This window comes from Amphiura filiformis, chromosome 5 (assembly GCF_039555335.1).
Source record: "Amphiura filiformis chromosome 5, Afil_fr2py, whole genome shotgun sequence".
In the NCBI taxonomy this organism is placed as follows: Eukaryota; Metazoa; Echinodermata; class Ophiuroidea; order Amphilepidida; family Amphiuridae; genus Amphiura; species Amphiura filiformis.
The window spans coordinates 51,376,866-51,399,316 of record NC_092632.1 but is presented as its reverse complement, the minus strand read 5'-3'; the positions used below and the strand labels follow the sequence as shown (position 1 = coordinate 51,399,316).

General features: G+C 36.1%; 1 protein-coding gene across 1 annotated transcript; it reads left to right on the top strand.

The window, feature by feature from the left end:
• The first annotated feature begins 12,332 nt into the window (after positions 1-12,332).
• Positions 12,333-22,130, top strand: LOC140152264 (neuronal acetylcholine receptor subunit alpha-6-like). The gene is made up of 3 exons (XM_072174568.1): positions 12,333-12,536; positions 13,826-14,139; positions 21,559-22,130. Exons 1-3 carry the CDS (start codon positions 12,457-12,459, stop codon positions 22,128-22,130), a joined length of 966 nt encoding a protein of 321 aa, XP_072030669.1. The 5' UTR covers positions 12,333-12,456.
• Positions 22,131-22,451: the final 321 nt, after the last annotated feature.

The following is a 22,451-nucleotide window of genomic DNA, read 5'->3' as shown; positions in this document are numbered from 1 at the left end:
GGTTGTAGTAAGTAGGTATGCCAGGTGAATTCAAATTTGCCATCAAACTGCATCATTTTATATATCAAATTAAAGCCCTTGAGTTAAGAAAGCCAAAACTGAAAACCTTTTTTTCATAGCACTTTCCATAGTAAAGTTACATCTTGTCAAAGATTGACTTTCATCAAAAAGATTCATCTAGCAAAATTCCCCCCAAAAGCATTTCGGTGGTGTTTCTAGATCTTAGACCTCATGTTGATAGCAGCTTATTTAATGGAACTGCTATCAAAATCCCTCCAAAATTCCATGTGCGAGTGACTTATCACCATAAAAAATCATATATTTGGGTTACGGGAAGTATAGACAACATATTTATGTAGGTTTCCTTGTACCGGCCAGTTCTTTTATATTTCTATGAAAATATATGTATTGTGTTCTAGGCGAATTTGGCTGACTAGCAAATGTGTTAACTAAGGTTTGCCTGGCATACCTATAGTAACGCTACAAATTTCAAATGTTTGAGGACTTGTTCTCATTGCTTAGGCCTACCTGTATTTTCCCCGGTATTTTCACATCATATTTTGTGGTCAAAATGATTACAAATGTGTAAATTTGCAATCATTTCGTCGTGTGTACAGCGATACTCTCGAAGAGAGGAATGTACTCACCGGTAGAAGAAGAAGAACGTTGTCAGTGCTACTACTTCAATAGTGAAACAGTTGACGCGAATTTCTCCAACATGTCGAATGCTAATTTACGCACCCTTATCAGCAAAAATACAGCTGATTTAGCCAAAGTGAACATGAAGTCATCGGTTATAATATTTTCCTAGCATATTGAGCTAACACCACAGCTACTTGGTTTTTTACAATATACCAGTAATAAAATAAAGAAAATCAGTAAGCTTAACCCATCGAGCGATGCTTTAAAACCTGAGACAGCCCGAGACGAATATACCTAGTATAGGGAGACCGGGGCAAAGTGGAACACATTTTTTTTGTGGCCCAATCAGGATTACGAAGGAAGGCAAGGCAAAACTTAAGGTTTACAAGATACGCACCAATATGAACCTCGCGCCAATCGGGCCGTCTTCACGTACCAGAGGTAAAGCTTGACATATCGCACGACTCTGGGATATTTGGTTAAAAGGATAGAGGGTTAAGTGCACAAAGTACAAAAAAGTAACTATATCTCATTAACAATGATCCTACAGATATGCGACCACTGACTTTTTTGTTCCTTATGACCAGAGGAAAAGTATGACATATCGCACGACTCTGTGGTATATTTGGTTAAAAAGATAGAGGGCTAAATGCACAAAGTAGAAAAAAGTGACTATATCTCATAAACCAATGATCCTACAGAAATGCGACCACTGACTTTTTGTTCCTTATGACCAGAGGAAAAGTTTGACATATCGCACGACTCTGTGGTATATTTGGTTAAAAAGATAGAGGGTTAAATGCACAAAGTAGAAAAAAGTGACTATATCTCATCAACCAATGATCCTACGGATATGCGACCACTGACTTTTTTGTTCCATATGACCAGAGGAAAAGTATGACATATCGCACGACTCTGTGGTATATTTGGTTAAAAAGATAGAGGGCTAAATGCACAACGTAGAAAAAAGTGACTATATCTCATAAACCAATGATCCTACAGAAATGCGACCACTGACTTTTTTGTTCCTTATGACCAGAGGAAAAGTTTGACATATCGCACGACTCTGTGGTATATTTGGTTAACAAGATAGAGGGTTAAATGCACAAAGTAGAAACAGTGACTATATCTCGTTAACCAATGATCCTACAGATATGCGACCACTGACTTTTTTGTTCCTTATGACCAGAGGAAAAGTATGATATATCGCACGACTCTGTGGTATATTTGGTTAACAAGATAGAGGGTTAAATGCACAAAGTAGAAAAAAGTGACTATATCTCATCAACCAATGATCCTACAGATATGCGACCACTGACTTTTTTGTTCCTTATGACCAGAGGAAAAGTTTGATATATCGCACAACTCTGTGGGATATTTGGTTAAAAAGATAGAGGGTTAAGTGCATAAAGTACAAAAGTGACTATCTCATTAACCAATGATCCTACAGAGATGTGACCACTGACTTTTTCGTTCTTTATGACCAGAGGAAAAGTTTGACATATCGCACGACTCTGTGGGATATTTGGTTAAAAAGATAGAGGGTAAGTACACAAAGTACAAAAAAGTGACTATATCTCATTAACCAATGATCCTACAGAGATGTGACCACTGACTTTTTTGTTCTTTATGACCAGAGGAAAAGTTTGACATATCGCACGACTCTGTGGGATATTTGGTTAAAAAGATAGAGGGTTAAGTACACAAAGTACAAAAAAGGATGCAGCCAAAGATAGGAGCTTGTAGTCACCTGCTCCGCAGCCGACTGATGATTCCGCTTTGCCCCGTGTTCCACTTTGCCCCGATCTCCCCTAAATATTCGTCAGGCTGAACTATTTAGGTGCTGTTCACAAAAAAAATCTACATTTTTGTAAGACGGGGGGTGCAGGCCCTCTAAATATCCCTAAAATCCTTCACAGATACCTTATTTCAGATTAACTTCTTTAAAACAATAAAAACTTTACACATTCAAAGCTTTATATTCTTTTCAAAGTCCAGAATCAAGTCAAACATTTTTATAATCACTCTTCAAGGCAAACATTTTACTACAACCCCGTATAAAGAATTTATGACCGTCCCTGCCATTTTTTTTCTAATGCATAATTCATTAGCCCGAAATGTAGACTCATTGAGCATTTTGTACCGTAAGAACTTCGTGGCAACATGGAAAACGTAGCCCAAACCTGAGTGACAGAATGATTTGTCATGGCAATCCGGCTATTATTTCGCCCAATAGTCGTGTTTCAAGTTCCAATTCGAATACATACTGCTTTCGGCAGAAAAACTACAGAGAAAGAATGAGGCCATATATTGTTTCAACTTCACTATTTGTTGATTTTGAATGATAATGTCATGAATTCGTAAATTTTAAGGTCAAATTCCAAAACCAAAACAAAACATTGCGACGCAGATATTTCATAATCGTATCAGTGTCTTCATTATATATTTGTCTGCTAACGTTCAAACGATCATTCCATCTTTTCCAACTGGGTTATTTATATGTAAATAAGAGGCTAAACACAGCATTATGAGATTTATGTTTTATATATGTGACGTGTCATGTCAAAAGCAGACACTTTTGGGCAGGATCGTAAATGGAGAAATAGCCAAAAATCTGCCCGGGGCTGAATTTTTCACAATTTGGGTTTGTTGCGAATTTGTGATATTATTGATGTTAAAAATATTAATTGTCTGATAGTTTCAGACCAGAATATAACTGGCATCTTGTATTTTTTGAGACACGTTTCAAGGTAAATCCTACTCTCAACATTGTAAATAATATTTTCAAAGGCCGATATCTCAATTTCCAATTTTATAATACCATAACTTACGATCTCAATATCTTCGCTTAGGAATGTCCTATTTCATTGGGGAAAACAGCGTTGTGGAGCAAAATATCTCTATATTTAAGATATGTAAAAACTGCAAAATTGATAACCTGCCCAAAAGTGTCTGCTTTTGACATGACACGTCACATATTACTTCTCCGTCCAACTGCCTCCGTGGCCTATCAGTAAGGACCTGGATTCATAAACAACGAAGTAACGAATTGCTGGTTCGATTCCTATTGAAACCGCGGAAACTATTTTTCTTTTCATAATGCATGATTGCATTCCGAAATGAGTCACTTGTCGGTAAATCATAGGTACCCTTAGACCATACTTTGCCTTGGCAGTCAAGGTTAAACTATAGTGTTGCCGTGGTAGTCAAGGTCAATCTATAGTGTTGCTTTGGCAGGCAAGTTTAGACTATTATTATGTTGCCTTGTTAAACATGTTTTTGACTTATCAACCAAGGTTAGCTACGACGTATGTTATTTCTTAGAATGTTTGCCTTGCTTTTTTGGCAGCACAATTTAAACTATATTTTCCCTGGACGCCAAGGTTAAACTATATTTTTGCTTTGGCAACCAAAGTTTTATTTGAATCATGGTTATTTAGTTTCTATGTAGCATCAGTAAATCGCTAAATCAGAAACTTGTTATATACCTGTAAGATATCTTGCTTTGTCGATAATTTAAATGCAAGTGCAATGTCCTCATTAACTTACATTTGAGACAATGATCACGATCATGAATCTGCTTGAAGTAGTTCGTTAATCGTCCGTGAAAAGAAGATGAATTGATGCGTTTAACAGATAATACTTCGTAAGTCCTGATAAAATATTTGTTTCACTCACTTCTGTTTCTCATATGTGACCGTACACCACAAATGAGCCGTAAATGTCCTCAATTGTATTCTGAGTTACAGTGTAAAATGGGCATGAAGGTCGTATTCATAGGTACCTCAATTTGGTGCTACGTGTACCTCATTTAATGAGATACACGTAGCACCAAATTGAAATACCTATGAATATGACCTTCATGCACATTTTACACTATAACTCAGAATACAATTGAGGACATTTACGGCTCATTCGTGGTGTACGGTCACATATACCAAAGTGTGTGTAGTGTACTTTATGCAAATGTAAAGTAGGTAACGGGAATACGCATCCGCACAAGAACAAATAAACACAATGGGGAACACTTTGTTGATTCTTTCTTTTATGCAAATGATTATATCCAATTTTACGAAATGAATGTGGTTTTTATTCAAGGTCTTCCTGGGACTCGTGTAAATCATCATGGCCTATTAATGAAAGATTTGATGAAAAACTATGCTAATAATGGTGGTAAGATAAGACCGGTGTATGATCCAAAGACAGTGACAAATGTGACTTGGCGGCTGCTCTTTCATAATCTCGTTGATATGGTAAGTCATTATGTAAAGGATTCAGAGTTATTTTTAACGATATTCTAGTCTGTCCGCCCAGCGTATTACCCAGTTCTGATGTCCTTTGCTTCTTAAGATTATTAATTTGATAGATAAAATAGAATTGAATTGAATTGAATCGGGAAAAAATGAATTTGATAAGTATAATAAATAATTGAAATATTTGCGCAATATAAGGTAAATTATTGTCTCAGTGCCGTACCGTTCTGGAATTATTGACATATTATTTCGTCCCTCCTAATCATGATATAGTGTGGATCTAAACCCCGTCACAGGGAACCCACATTACCACAACATTCTTTAAAATGATTAAAGAGTTTAACTTCAACACTACACTATTTTTCGCTCACCTGGAACGTTTTCACTAGTTCGACTAGCGTCTTCAGCAGATGGTGATGCTGTGATGATATCTTGTCTACAATCGGGATATCTCTCACTGATGACGTCATATGATTATATTGACAAACTAAAAAATATTGTCACGTGTTCCTATGTAATAGCATGGTAATATTCGTACTGCGCGGACTTGGATGTCGACCTTTTCCCATGATACATCACGATTTTCCCATGATACATCACGATTACATCGCAAACCGCTGGCGGCGCCCTTATTGCGAATAGCAAGAATTGGAAAAATTGATTTGTGTGTTTTTGTTCCAAATATGTGTGCTAATTTTCAATAAAAACTCAATGACAAAAACAACAACAACAACAACAACAACCTTGACCAAGTTGCTATAGTTAAAACTCACAAAGGACTCTCTTAACAAATGTTAGTGGCAACAAAATTAAATAATAATTTTACAAGAGTATCATAATTAGTATAAAAAATTAATTAACATTTCATTTATTCCAGGACACACGAAACCAAAAATTTACCATCGTGGGTTGGCTAAAAGAGGTGAGCATATAAAATATAGAATATAAAATTGCAAAATATGTTTTATTTTACTTGTGTTGCAGCCGCTCGATCTGTAAATGACAATATTATTGCAAGGGAGAGAGTTTTTCCACCTGGCAAAGTAAATGTTTATGATCAAACGCTATGAATAATTAAATATGTAAACTCTAATATCTGTGAAGCAAGGTGCAAGCTTAAAAAAGGTAACCGCTATTATGTACAAGCACACGTGTAAGCTGATATCTCGATACAACTGGTTGATATTCTTTAGCAAATCTCTAGCTTAACTATTGCACTTTAATCTTTCCATTTGAAATGTGAAGCACAAGTTTGCCACATTAACATTTACATGTCTCATTTACAGCCGTGTTTAAATGAGTTCAGCTTGGTACTGAATGGTTTCTTTGATGTACAATAAAATAGCTAAACATAACAGGTTGAAAAATTCTTGTTTCATCACAGAATCTAGGAATTAGAGCTATAATTTATGATTTTGGTCAAATTTCTTTCTAATTTTGTTATCCTTTGCCAAAAATTATTACATAATATCAGTAACAACTGTCAAATAAAAGAAAACCACTTAGCCCCCCCCAGGTTAGCCCCTTAACTTTGGAGTTCTAGGGGTAGAATTGGCGAATCAAACTGGAATCCCCTGTTTTATTATAAAACTCAAAATTTTACTGTAAATAAATCACTTCAGGCTTAGTCTTTCACACGTATTAGTACACTATTGGACATTACAATAATGCAAAAAGTAGAAATTCGAGAAAAATTGAAGGCATCTCTGTGGAGCAACTCACACATTGGGCTATTCCAGAAATTAATATCACCCGCCCCCCTAAAAAAAAGACATTTGTACCATAAATTTTTGGAAATTGCCAGACCAAAAATGAGAATTCCCATTTTGACAATAAAATGATTATAAAAAATTGGGAATTCCCAGTGTCCCTACAGAAATTGTAGGGAATTCCCAAGCCTAAAATAAAAATGTGTCTTTTTCTTAGGAATTCCCATGTCTTTTTTAGGATTGTAAAAATAATGACCATTTTTGGGGGTGAATTCCCAGCGCAAAAAAGGTGAAAAAAATTGGGAATCCCATGTCTTCTTTAAGGGGGAATTTCTGGAATAGTCCATTATAGCTTTAAATGTACTTTCATTGGTATTTTTTATTTATATATATTTCTTTTTCTTTTCACAAAAGACTTGGATCGATGAGTTTCTTATGTGGAATGCTTCAGAATATGGCGGCATCACACAAATCCAAATGCCTGTCTCAAATGTATGGGTACCTGATATAACAATGTACAGCAGGTGAGGCATTGGTCTATCCAGTTGAAATCCATACACCTTAAACTTCCACTCAAGCAGTGTGGATTTCTAATGGGGCTACCTTTACCGTATGTATTATTTGTAATCTTTGTCCACTTTTATATTTTAAGAACTAATAGTTGTCTTCACATTAATGACCATATAAGTAAATGCAGGGAGGTAAATATAAGGATAATCAATATACTGGGTGAGCAATTTAATTGTTTTTGCCCTCAAGTCACAGAAACTAATTTACTGGGCGGGAAGCTGAAATTAATGGCATCCAGGCGTGTGGATTTTCAAAGATGTAGACCTGTTTTTGCATTTTACACACTGAAATGGGCCTTTGATGTTTCTTTTTTTATCATACAGGGTGTCCCGAAAAAACTTTATCGTCGGAAACTTTAATTGTTGGGTATTTTAATACCCGAATCCAACAAAACTAAATAGTTGATGTGGTTGAGGAATAAAATAGCTATCACATACTTTTTGAATTGACAGTTGACAAATTGATATCTCAATTTTAATCCATTCTATAGATTCAAATATGAATCAATGACAATAGACGCCTCATGTGCATAGATTGGTACTCCTGATACAGATCATTGATTGCTATTTTAATCCGTAAACCTCCCAAGAACAGAGCCGTCAATTGTCAAAATTCAAAACATACGTGATATTTGTTTTATTCCTTCACCACATGAACTATTTAGTTATGTTTGGTTGGGCATTAAAATACCAAAAAAAGTTTCCGACGATACAGTTTTTTTAGAACACCCTGTGTATCCTCAAGTGGCTGGAAAGGAAATTTTTCAATTATCTTTTCATTGTAAATGATTTGCCGTTAACTTCAGTAAGCAAAAGATTGTAAAACAATGATAATCAATCCTTTGGATTGAATATTCAATCGGAAAAGATTTTCCCCAGCTTCAATTTTTGCTTAACCTTTTGGTTAAAATGATTGAAAATTCAATCATTCGTCAGTGCAGTCGTATAAAATTTGTCCCTAACTGCAATCGACAAAACAGGACATTTGAGAGGGCAAAACTAGGAAAATACTGGGAAATACAAATAAAAGTGCATTTCAAACGATTAATAATTTAATTTGATGTCATAGTACACAATTAAAGAATAAAAATCACTATTGGTAGAGGGAGAAGTGTAATGTTTTTATTTGGTAGTGAAATAATGATGATTTACTTTGACCGTGTAACTTTAAATCATAGATATGCCTAATACGGTATACCACATCCCTCATATATTAGAGAAATGTAATTACCTGCTTTGGCTGAGTGACATTTTTTTAAATGTGTTGATGTTATTGTGACAAATCTGTTTGCTTGTAATTGGCAAAACCATTAGACAACGTGTTATAAAAATGGTTGTTATTAATGTCAATGTATATAGGGTGTGTCAAAATAAAGTATACATTTTTAAAAATGCCACTAGATTAAAAAGTATGAGGTATTTGGTCAAAATGATATTGTTGACAGCTGAATCAGCATCTTGTCCTCCCATAGAAATGCAGTTACGCGAAATTAAAATCAAAGATACGTGAAAATCACATTATCACCCACTTTCTTTGCAATAATTGACAGTCTTAGTCTTCCACATGGCCCCCAGGCCATGGCCACCATTCTTCTGTGTGCAGCTATAAGCTTCCCTTAACATGACACTCACACCACGTATTATGAGAGACATCCTGTCTGGGGATGTCAACTTGTGCAATTATGTGTCTCTGGAGTTCATCAAGGTCTGCATGAGGACTTGTGAAAACCTTTGATTTCAGATACTAGTAGCGCCACAAGAAGAAATCCAGAGGTATAAGATCAGGAGATCTTAGGGGCCATTCCACTTGGTGCTTCTAAGCAATCATTTTTTTATATCTTTCACAGTGCCAAAAGGCTCTGTCATTTATTGCGCCGAGTCAACTTTTTTCTTTTTTCTTTTTTCTTTACAAGAACAACATACAAGCATGTATACAAAGAAAATATATCACAATACAAAATAAGAATAGAATGCAAAATAATTGAAATTATCACATGAACTACAAAACATCACATTACAGATTAACTAAGAAAAATTCTTAGTCCAGAGGAAAAACACTGACTAATAATTTGTTCTAGAAAGACTCAAATTACTCGAAATGTGTTACTGGGTCAATTCAATAGCAAACATATATGCACACGTTCACGCCATCCATAATTTGTTTTAAAAACAACCAGATCCCAGTGCGTAATAAACCCAATGTTTTCACTGCAGAGATAGGTAGTATGAATAAGATAATTTTATTTAGAGTTTTAGTTTTGTTACGTAAGATGATTTATTTTTTGCTAGTTTTTGTTCTAGGTAGAAGTAGTTTTAACCCAATGTGTACTGGCTTTTGTTTCGTAAGTATTGGGCTCTTACACCTTGACAACTGAATGAGCTAAACTGAGCGTAATCTTAAAGTATAATCAGTGGCATGTATATCAGTGCCACATTACCCGTGATGTAACCTAGCTCTCATTAATTTCTAGAAAAGGCTCTAGAGACAATTCGTGACATATCACTAATACATCATGAATATATTTTGACGTGAAAATCGTGACTTTTATAAAGAAGGGATTTGAGTAATCAAAGTAATCAGATACGACATTTTAAATGGAAATCTCAATTTAATTTACAACCTGATATCTGGAGGAAAAACAATTAAGTAGAACACGTATCGAAACTGTACAGATATTTAATTTTAATGTTCTGCCATCCTGTTAGTATATATAAACATCTCACAAAAAGTAACTTAAATGGCCATTATTCAAAAAGGGGCTATTTTATTACAAATCCGCATTTTGACATCTCATTTGATACGATAGCCCAGAAAACAATAAAACACCGGTCAATTTCATGTACTGAGGTCCAGATTTGAAAGTTGCACTTACATGCAAATTTTTACAATACAAACACACTCAGATATCATTACACAGATTTCCTTCCATTACACTGAATACAAAATCAATACAATTTTCTGCAACTTTCAAATCTTGGGTTACATTGATTTAAATGTACGCGGTGACGTCAATATTTAATCAATTGCTGCAAATGAGGTGTCAAAATGTGCAGAAATAAATTCTGCTTCCAACGCATTTTACAGATTTGTAATACAACCACCCGTTTTAGAATAATGGTCATTATTTAAGGGGGTTAGTTACTTTTTTTAGATGTTTATATACATGTACGAAGGGCGGTCAAAATTACGTAGAACAAGATATGCTACTTTGTCGCACGGTGATGAATTTGACCTCATTTGAAAGTTTGTTCCTTCAAAATATTACTGCAAAAATAATCGATTTTTATATCACTGTATATGGTTATAACACCGTGCAAAGGAAGACTACATCCTTGAATTCACAGGTACTACCAAAAGTGAACACATGGTCATCGTTTAATTTACTCCCGACGGTGGTGAAAACTCAAATGAAATTTAACAATGTACAGTTGCTGTAAATGGTGATGAAATCCTTGATACCCAACAGCAACGAAATTGTCCTTCGACTTCAAGGATGGAATGAGCGTCCTTGAAGATCATCTAAGGTCCAAAAGACTTGCTGACACCAGTACTGATATACATGCTAGTACAGTGGCATTGATAATTAATAAAGAACTAAACAAGAAAGATGAGATAGCCACAAAATATAAAAACGCTGACGAAAGTGTTTTTAACATATAAGGTAAAGTTAAATCGAATTCTGGAAATAAAATTTGCAACTTACATGCGACAGTTGCATCCGGTAACTCCGAACTTCATCAGGCATCTGATTGGTCACGTGACGGGGAAGATTATGCAAAGCTTAGTCCCAGGCGTGTGGGAGTTGAAAGCGGAGTCCCCCTTTTTTGTTGATGGCTGGCTGCTCCACTCTCTCCCAAATAGCTTCGAATCACTTTTCTTCTTTGTCGAGGATCACAACCTCCCCTGGCTTAAAGAAGTGTTCCGATGTTTTGCAGTGATTGAAAACTGTAGAGTTTCACTTGAGCTTTTTAACATAAATTGATGTTTTTAACATATATCCATAAATTAATATTTGGGTATTCCCAAAAGGTGACAAGACATACATTAGTTACTGGAATTATGAGTCCATTCAGTGAACGCACCTGGATCTCCCACCCCTAAGAAGATCATCACTCGGTCACTATAGGTGAAGGTCTTCATCGCTGTTTCTGAGATTCAGGGAGAGTCTTGATGACAGATCATTTGTGATATGAAAGTGCAATCATAGTTATATATCATACAATTTTGATAGCAAAACAGAGGCAAGCCATCAAGTGAAGATGGTTGGTGGTAGGAATGGGACTGTTCTCGGTTGTGTCATGTACACTATTCTCGGTTTGTCAAGCTGCCATTCCCGATAGAGGGGTCAGTTAACTAAAGCAGCCATATTGTGGTCCAGGCATGGCCTCCAGGTAGCGAAACCTATTTCAGAATTTTAAGCCCTACCTTCCTAATATCAGGTTTGATGGTGATCAATGCTGAGTGGCTCATAGAGCAATCGGAAGACTTGCATTTTCTTGACATAGAACGTTTCAAGCAAATTTGAAACTGATCCATTAAAAGGGCATTTCATGATCCACAGCCTCATCCCCCCCCACTTTTTTCAACAAGTTGGGATTATTAAACCACTGGAAATATTTCTTGCAGATTAATTCGTTTAGCAAAAATATCGTGAAATTTGAATTACGTTCTGATATACCAGAACGAAATTACAACACATTGTTTATAGAGCAGTGTTATACACATAACCATACATAACTCGCAAACGCAAATTCGGAATCATGTGAAATTTTGGGAATAAGCTTTTTTCGCTGAAAAATGTCATTAAAAGAGAATGCTAGGATCACGAAATACTCCTTGCAGTTACCATGTTTAAGAGTGAGATAAAAAGAATTCGGCTTGTACTCTTTCAAGTACCTTGTTCTACGAACTTATTGACCGCCCCTCGTAGCTAGGGGTCCGTTAGTGGGCATTTGCTCACATGCTTTCAAATGTTACATCATATGAGGAGGGGTCATATATAGAGACAACAAATAAACCATAAAAATTTAATTGAAATTGGTTGAATGATCTATAGATAAAATAATTATAATGAATTCAAAATATATGTCACATACCCAATGAACACTTACAATTAGGTATTTTTTATCCACAGTGTGAACTCGGAATATGAAAGATATAAAGAAGATACCATAATCACTGTAAACCACGATGGCTTGGTGAGGTGGTTGACACCCGCTATCTACACCAGTTCCTGTTTGATACGAGTTCGCTACTTCCCTTTTGACACACAAGTTTGTGTAATGCAGTTTGCATCATGGGGGCTTACTGGAGCTGAGATAAATATATTTCCCGAAGAAACTCCAGATGCGACACAAGATAAGTAAGTATCGCGATCATGCGTACTTCTACTTCTCAAGCCGGGGATGGATTTTGAGTGGTAGGCTCACACTCCCGTTTCTATATTATTGTTATTTTTTTAAATTATAATATAATTGTGAAAAAATAAGAGGTTAAGTTGTTCTTACCATGATGTAGCCAGTGAATCAATTATAATGATAATACAATTATGTTTAATCACTGTGTGGGAGTTAAATACCAGGTACCTTGGACGTGGTTATTACTGTAATCGTGCGCGAGCAAAATTGAAGGAGGGGTGCGTATGGGTTGGGTGGGGAAGGGATGTTGGTGTTTGGTGTTGGTGGGGTGTATGAGTGAATTCGAGGTTGTGTATAAGGTACGTTAATTAAAAACAATATATTTTATAACTTACAACCAAACGATGTGTGCGCTGTAAAAAAATTGGGCATATAAGTGTGTGTGTATGTACGGGGGGTCATGGTGTAGGTAGGCTATGTGTAGGGTGTAAATTCAGGTAAAGTAGACAGGTATGTTGACGAATACAAGGGCTACAGTATTTTGCAAGGAAATCCCGGATAAGGAAGATCTACTGTGTCACATATTGCTGTATACGTCAAAGGGTGTGTGCGTTGGGTTGGTGGTGGTGGTTATGTAGGACGTGCTTAAAATTATACATACGTATTGTACTGAAATTAACCGCCATAAGACGCATATGGCATATGGCACATCACACAAGGACATCGCATCCTCACATTGACAACTATCGCTATTGATATCTCCTACATTTACATGTATATATCAGACACATAATAAATAGCCATGCCTCTCAGGCAAGGCCTTAAGAAAGTAGAGACTTTAATACTGATTCTTTTATTCATGTAATTTAGTATATTTTGCAATAACACCGTTTACTGCTGAAAACTAGAAAGCGGTTAGCAGTAGCGCCCTCGCTGCTTATATATTATGTATCACGATGGCGGAATCGTTTTTGCTCCACACGGCGCTGTAGATTTTGCTATATAAGTCCTGTTGGTAAACATTGTTAAATATCGATGGAAGCCAATTTTATACTGGTGTTTCGCCATTTTACCTTACTTTCATGAAAATTAATATAGCCGATCAAAGACTAGTTGGTAACAATAGGTAGATATTTATGAACAGTCCGAAAGTTTTTTAGCCATGATATTTTAAACAGTGGATTTAAAAAGTGGTATTATTGCCGAATGATGCAAAGCTAAGAAGACTGGTAAAAGAGTGTCTGTAATCATATCCTACCTATTATAGTCTTAACTGTTCTGTTCTTAATTGCAGATACCTCCACAATGGCGTATGGGATATGGTTTCTGGAAAAGTTCAAAAGGGTACCAAGAAATATATATGCTGCCCAGAACCATACTATGAGCTTAACTATCGACTGATCTTCAAAAGGCAGTATGAATTTTACGTCTTGTACCTAATTCTACCGTGTGTATTTTTATCGTCATTGTCTTTGATGGTATTTTATTTACCACCTGAATGCGGGGAGAAGTTGACTCTTTCTATTACTAATCTCTTAGCAATGGTTGTATTCCAACAACTAATTGCAGAAACGATGCCTCCGACGGGTGATGACTCGCCATTAATTGGTGAGTATGAACCTGCAAAATTAAACTGTAATACCCGTCTGGTTGCTCTACTGGATGTCGATTTGTACATAAATTCCTTCCCATAAGGTAATAGGCATATTGCCAGAGGATGTTTAAAGGCATTCCCATAACCCAATGGGGTTTCTGACCTTGGTATGTCTGGCTTTTGTACACATGTGGCACAGTTTACCATACCTTGCATTGGGATTGTGTGCAAATATCTGGTGTTTTCATCCTTTTATTTAACATTCAAAACATTGAGACTTATGAATAAAATTAATGCAGTAGGACAATATGAATGTTTCCTGTAAGAAACTCAAATATAAGTTATGTCTCAACTATTAGCTCGTTGGCTGCAGTTTTAAAATTACCATTTTGTGTGTGTGGCAATGGGGACTTTGCCTTTAAAATTAGGTTATATTGATCAAATTTCCCAATCATAGTGCATTGTAGGAATGCCTCTGGCATATTGCATTACAATTGATACAATACGTATATTTGTAGGATGGAAATTCGGTACAAATCGACATCCTGTAGAGAAACACTAAAGGTGCGTATTCAAATCGTCCTAATATATTTTGACCTTGTAGACGCACACACACCCCCACACACACCCCACACACACCTTGCTTTCATTACGAAGTGTCCAGTACATTTTTCTTGTGTCCGTGGAAAAACCTAGGAAATATCAGTGCTCTGACATAACGTACCAGTTATAACCTTGGTTCCTATCCGAAAATTGCTACGAATACGGTATGTTTACATGGTGTATAAGATCTTTACATACAGTCAATAATCTGCCAATTTCCTGCTCTACTGTAAGCATTCGGATGTGCTTCAGTTTTGGCATTCACTAACGCCCACATATCACGGCCCTGCACTTCTTAGATCGCCTTGATAAGAGTTCGAAGCCCTGTCGTCAACAGAGGGCAGTAAACTCGAGGTAAAGAATATCCCATATCGCGCTAATGAGCTGGACAGTAACCGTAGAAAAAGCTCCTTTCTGGCGAAAATTGACAAGTAACTGGCACAAATTTCTAGAAACAGTTACTATAAGGTCGTGCGATGTATTCAAACCATTTGTTAACCATTTCTTTTTTAGGGAGCAATAATTATTTATCATGAATATTATTGTCATGTTGATGACATCATAGTTACTCGCATTTTGTTCATTTTAAATTTTAAAACATTTAACGCTCAAAAGTCACACAAAATCAATCATATATATTTTTCTTTATTTCACCAGAGTGTCCTTGCCAAGATTCTAGCATCAGACCATGCGCTTTCTCAAGATACAGCCTTCATAAGTGTTAGGTCACTTCTGTACAATTCTTATAATTTGTTTCATGTATACAAATAGCGATGCACGTTTTTGTTGTGTTTTTGATAGGTTTTCATGTCCGATTTTAACGATAAAACATTATTCCCTAAAGAAAAACAATATGGCAAAAGATACAACAGTTTGTAACATTCTCCATGAACTTAACCATCTATGTTTGGATTGTGATGTAATTAACGTGTGTAATGAGATTTTCTCTTTCTGAATCTGACTTGTAAAATATTATTTTTCATCACAATTTCTCATCAAATTCATACATTTCTGGGTCAAAAGTCAGGTAAAACACTTTGTGGTTTTGAAATTTGGTTTAGAAGTAACGCTAATAAAATCATTTGGGTTGATCAAGCAGTTGCTTTTATGATTTTCAAGGCAATATGCATAAATGATGAATCTGCATGTACATAATTTTTCACTTCAGTAAGCTCGTCTTTTGACCAACGTTCATTATTGATCACGGGTTATATTGTATGCGATTGACATCAAAGAACCACATGTGTATGAGCTTGTGCATTGAATTGAATTACACAATGGTTATTCAGGTTATTGATCGCTAGATGGAAGCGAACATGATACATATTACGTAGGATTCCATGCCTGTGCAGGGATTTGAACCCTAGCGACCAGAACTATGAACACTTTGAAGTGTTAGCACCTTGCAGGGCCGTGATATATGAGAAACCTAAGACGTTTATAATCTATCAAGTACCTGAAACAAAAAAATATATATTCAACAATACCAATGTCAATGTCCTTTTGGCACATTTGGTAAGACCGTTGTTTGGAACTTTTCACCTCCGCACCCAAAACTTTCACAACCAACATGTACCACACGAACAAATCCCACAACATACGCACCCCCTACACCCCACATACGCACCAGCCAAGCGCCCCCACCCACAACCAATATAAACAAGACGTTTGAGCTTACGTTACTAAGTATGATAATATTGTTTTCAATCAATACGAACACAAAACAAATAGAAAGTTCGCACTTATCTAACCTATCATAAATCTAAACCTGCTAATGGTTGTGACGATTTGATTAACACAGTCGTAGGCAGCTTCTTGTTAGCTCTAATTTGATACTTTCCTACTAAAACCTCTGAAGTAAAGATTGATACAGTATATGAAAGTTGGTGCAATTGTAAAAGTTGCAAATAAAAGACGTACGCAGTCCTGCAGAGGTGATTGTAGAGCCCGACCATTGACATAGCCCGAAACAACCGCTGTAGGTAATATCGATAGCACCCTGCCCTAGTGTTCATCAGTAAAGCATTGTAGCAATCCATGCGTTTTAAATTAACAATTGAATAAACCGAGTACTTGGGATTGTCGACACAGGCTGTTTGCGGACAAGCGAACTTGGCTATGCATAGAATTCCAACTTCGTGATCATTTTGATTTGAAACTTTTGAAAATGCACCAACTTTCATATACGGGTATCAACCTTTGTAAATATAGAGCTTTTTGGTAGTAAATGTGGTATCAAATTGGAGCTAACAAGATTGGCTGCAAACGACTGTGTCAATAAAGTTGTCATAACATGAGCAGGTTTTGATTTATGATGGCTTATGTAAGTGTGGTGTTTCTTTTTGTGTTGTGTTTAGTTTGTTTTATATCTTGGATACCAAATTAACTGCAAAGCACAACAAATACCAAAGCATATTCAACCGTACTCGTAGAATAATATTACCTGAGACTAACGCATAACAAAACCGAAAAAAAACAACAACAAAGAAATGTATGTATCAAGATGCCCTACCCCAGGAAACACTCACTCCACATTCTTATATACATGACCTTGCACACCCCTGTATTCACCGGCAAACGAGGTCATATCTGATATATACAAACGGTCAAACAAGGACGTCCATGTGCCCGGGGTGGACACTCGACTTTGGAAGTGACGGGAATGTGTGATCAGCAGTTCGAAACTAGGGGTCTTTCGGTGTGAGGAGGGTCTTTCAGTGAGAGGTCCTAAAAAGGGGGTCTTTCCGTGAGACTGAGGAAAATCTGACCAATATAGAGGGTCTTTCAATGAGACTGGGAAAAATTTTGGGTCAAGATATAAAAGTCGATACCTACAAAAGTAAGTATCTACTACGAGCCAAGTGGGTCTGCAGTGAGGAAATGACTTTGACAATGCTGCCAAGGAGATAGACAGATTCTTTGAAAACCGAGGTTATCCTTCAAATATAACCCAGTCTGCATACCGATGCGTGAAACAAGTCGACAGAAACCAAGCTCTAAAGGGATCTGACCAAAAGAAATCTAACCGCACCTCGTTAGTCCTCACCTATCATCTCATGAACACCCCCATCCGTATCTTAAAAAAACTACAGAACTCTCCAATCAGATCCCACCACTACTCCGATCATCTGGTGAGAGTTTCCCACCCCACTCTCCAACATCACCATACTGTTGACCCCGGAACTTACAGCTCTAATCGACGGCGCTGCAACACGTGCAAATACGTAACCGCTAGCTCCTACGTATTTACGTGCATCACCTCCATCGTCGTCTATATCATCATGTGCATCTGCTGCAACATCCTCCATGTCGGTGAAACCTGCAGAAGACCAGCGGACCTCTTCACTGAACACTTACGTGCATCAAATGACCAAAGGTTCTCTTTGTTTAGGTTCCAAGTAGAGTTTCTTCCACTGATTCGGAGACATTCCCCAAAAAAAGACCAAAGGCCTTGAAATATAATGCTGTGTCGGACATAATCCTTGAACATGGCAAAAGTTCCAAGTCAGCAAAAACATATGCATCCAGCGATGCTGAGGTATGATGAAGACCTCAGCGAAACTACTGATGAAGACCTCAGCATCGCTGGATGCACATGTTTTTGCTGACTTTTTTTAAAAGCACTTTATATGTATACTTTTCTTTTTGTGCGTTTATTGATACTAGAAACCCTATTATATATTAATAATGTCGGTTCACAGCGGTTGAATGAGGATTGAAGCAACAAACAAAGGCACTTAAGGTTGGTCTGAACCCTGGAATTATGGACATTTTCGGGCCTCATAACTGCTAAATTGTTGGTCTAAAATATATAAAAGTATACATATTTAGAATGGCAAAGACTTGATAAGTGAATCTGTGAGGTCAAATTTGGGGCAAAATGCTCATTTTAGCCCAAAATCCCAAAAACGGTTTTTTTGGCCCACTTTTTTTTTCGTGCAACGTAAAAAAAAATTCTTGGCCCAAAATTATTTTTTTATTAATTTTTAAAAACTACATAAAAATATCTAGGAGCCGTTTTTTCATTTTTTTGAATTTTCGACCAACTTCGAGAAATTTGCATCAAAAATGGTAAAAAAAATGATGAATTTTCAAAAAAAATCATAAAAAAGCCCGATTTTCGCCCAAATTTCAAATATTTTTGGTGAAGTTGGTCAAAATTTAAAAAAAATCAGAAGGCGCACATGACAGCTGACAAATCCAAGTATTTATCCCCTTCTAATCTTCGCCGAATCTGATTTTCTTTCAAATGAGCGGTCTGTCGTCTATTTCAGTACATTTAAAAATGGGTCGAAATAACATGTGTTTGGATCTTTGTGTCCCAGTTTTTCACAGAAGGGGGTCTTATTATGTATGGCGCGAAGCGTATGATCGAGGCAAATAAGAACAATACAAAGACGAAAGCCAAGTGTTTAATACTTTTGAGTTATGGCCATATACACTGCAAAAAATATTTTACTCAACATTGAAAGACAAATTATCCAACATTGAGCTCATGTTGAGTAATGTTTTACTCATTTGTGAGTCTGACCTATATGAGCTCAATGTTGAGTAATTTTAACTCAACTGTTGAGTTGTGACCTTTTTACTCAATGTTGAGCAAAATATTTTTGCAGTGTACACTTTTTATTGGATTCGACCATAAACACCCTCATGCTCATTCTCACTCACTCTCACAAACAGACGCTTTAGTCATTTCAGCCCGTAGTTTGTCAATCGTTAGATTTATAACAACATGATGTCTTTTCCACCAGTGATGAACAAAGAATTCATTAACCACGACTCGTTAGCAAGGAAACAATAAACACAGCCTTTTCCAACCTTTTGAACAGAAAGCTTAATTTCCTCTCCATCCTACAATTTGATTCAATAGACTCGATTATATTATTATCTTCGTGTAAGGAATTATAACATGTATTTGTTGCAACCTAATTCCCTTGCAGCTCGTTACTTAACCAGCTCTAAATTTGCTATTTCAAAATGTAATAAAACACTTCGCTACTTTACGTCAAAGTATTATTTCTACATTATGAAACACAATACGATCAAAATATTATGACTATATTTCTATTTTATTTGAAGCTATATTTGCTTTTGTCGTCATTGAATAAAACAATTGCTAATAGCTGTACTTCAGTTCACTTAGCTGTTATAATATTGACTCGGACAATTATGGGCTGAGAAGGTTGAATCAGTTACGCAAGAGTAGCTACAGTAAGCCAAATAATTAAGGTACCGGCTGTGTTCACCTCTGTAACAGTAAAGACAAATATGTCGAAATTAAAACAAGCAACCAATGCCTGTACTCTTTAGCTCTGATTTAAGATCTTATTTGTTGACATTGGTTGAGAATTAAAGAAACGGTGATCTAAAACCTACTGAAGAAACGAAATCAAAAGTTGCACTTTCAAGTTATAATCAATGAAAGCACGACGCTAGTTTTAACGTGCTAATCAATGGAAGCACGGCCCCAAGAGCACGGCGCTAGTTTTCTTGTTCGCCAACGCTTTGTGTACAAATCAATAGTGCGTGTAATGGAGAAAACTGCAACTTTAAATTGACATTTTCCTTGGGTTTTTGGATCGTTGTGTCTTTATTTCTTGAACAAATTCAACGAATGAGGTCTTAAATTCGAGCTAAAGGATTCAGATATTGGATGCTGGCTCCAATTCTGAATATTGGTCTTTAGGGGGTGAACATAACTGGTACCTTAATTTTTTGGCTTACATATTCCTACTGAATTTTTCCTTCTCTCTGCAGTGTTATACTAAATAATAACTAATAAGCTTACATTTATAGTTTAATTATTGTGTTAAATACAAACTGATTGATTCTATTCCACATTGTTGCCCATGAAATTTGTTTGAAGTTTGTTCTGTCACAATGTCTCAAAACAAAAGCAGAGCATGCAGAATATTCTGAACTTTAGATTTACATGTTGTATTATATACTTGGGGAGAGTATGGACCAAAGCGCACTTTAAAAACCGCATCATTCTTTTCTTACTTAATTATCCACTGTGACCAGAGGTGGCAAAATAAATATTTCGGGGGATAGACGAAAAAAAGCACAATTGCATCAGTTTGACCCATGAATATCGGTGGGATATATTAGTTATAGAGGTTTTTAGAGAGACTGCACGTGTTAAAGTGTTTGAGCTTCCAAAAAAGGATTTTATTGGGGCAAATTTGATATTTTACACTATTATGGCCTGATAAATTTTGGTGGGAAACTGGCTCCTTGTCCTTTTTTTATTTTTATCTTTCCCTTCCCGACATTCTCTTTTTTTTTATCAGAGGTGTACTTTTCTGAGAAAGGTTTTTAACACAAGTCTCCACATACATAAATGACAGCCAGTGAAAAAATTTTACTGACCATCCAGGATTTGAACCTGGGACCTTCGGATCACCGGACCGATGTCTTTCAAATCTTGGGTTAAATTGATTTAAATGTACGCTGTGACGTTATTATTTAGTCGATTGCTACAAATATGAGGTGTCAAAATGTGCAGAAATAAATTCTGCTTCTAACGCATTTTACAGATTTGCAATACAATATCCCGTATAATGGCCATTATTTAAAGAGAGGTAATTACTTTTTTTGTTGAGATATTTACACCTTTTTCATTGAGATGTTTATTTTAATGCTAGCTGCAGCTGATTGATATTCCCTTGTAATTCCACAACGACACTTCACAGGTCTATATAAGAATGCACGTGATCATGATAAAAAAAAAGATATCGATGAGTCAATGACTGAAGTATTTATTTATCCTTAAATGCTAACATAAATTTGCTTAAAAATACTTTTTGTTTCTTTATTATTTTTAGGAAATTATTTTCTGGTGATGATCGTGATGGTATGTGTTTCAGTTGTTGCAACTGCCTTGGTGATCCATTGCAAGTACACGAGTAGACCGGTGCCTAAGAGAGTTAAGCAACTTTTCCTTGGAGTTCTACCTAAATATGTCGGGCTGAAGTACCTGCAATTAGATTCTAAATGCATTCGACGTGATTGCGAAGTACCACTAGCTACATCCAGACAATGTGGAACGGATACAATTCCAGAATCTAGTCGTAAAATAGAAGAGTACAAAAATGGTGACACGGTAGAAACCATTCGTGATATTAAAAGAGGGATTTCTTCGCCGGAGCTTAAGGAAATAAATGGGAAATTACACTCTTTAATGAATGACATTATACATCGAAAAGCCGCCGATAACATTCGACGTGATTGGAATAAAATATCAGCCGTTATAGATCGTTTTTTGATGTATATTTTTATCGCCTTTGCTTTGCTTTCAACATCAATTATAATGTTTGAGATTCTATACGGCAGTAGTAGAGACTACCGTAAAGAGATGGAAATAAGTGACAATTATAATCTGCATGATAATACGTAACAAGTGAAGATTGATAGTTAATTTTAATAGTTAATTTTGAGATAGGAACCTTTTTAAATGGGTAAAGTTGTTTTTGGACCACCCTGTATATACATAGTCGTTTAACTTCCCAAAAAATCATGTACCCATTCAAATCTTCTTTCAACGTTTCAATAATCTCCTAATCTAGATAATGAAAATGGATTTTTTGGGAAGTTAAACGACTATGTATATACAGAGTGGTCCAAAGACAACTTTACCCATTCAAGCAAAACATGAACTTTCACACATTGCTGTATTGTGGTTTTTGAGATACGAGGGTCGGTCAGTGTGTAATGAAAG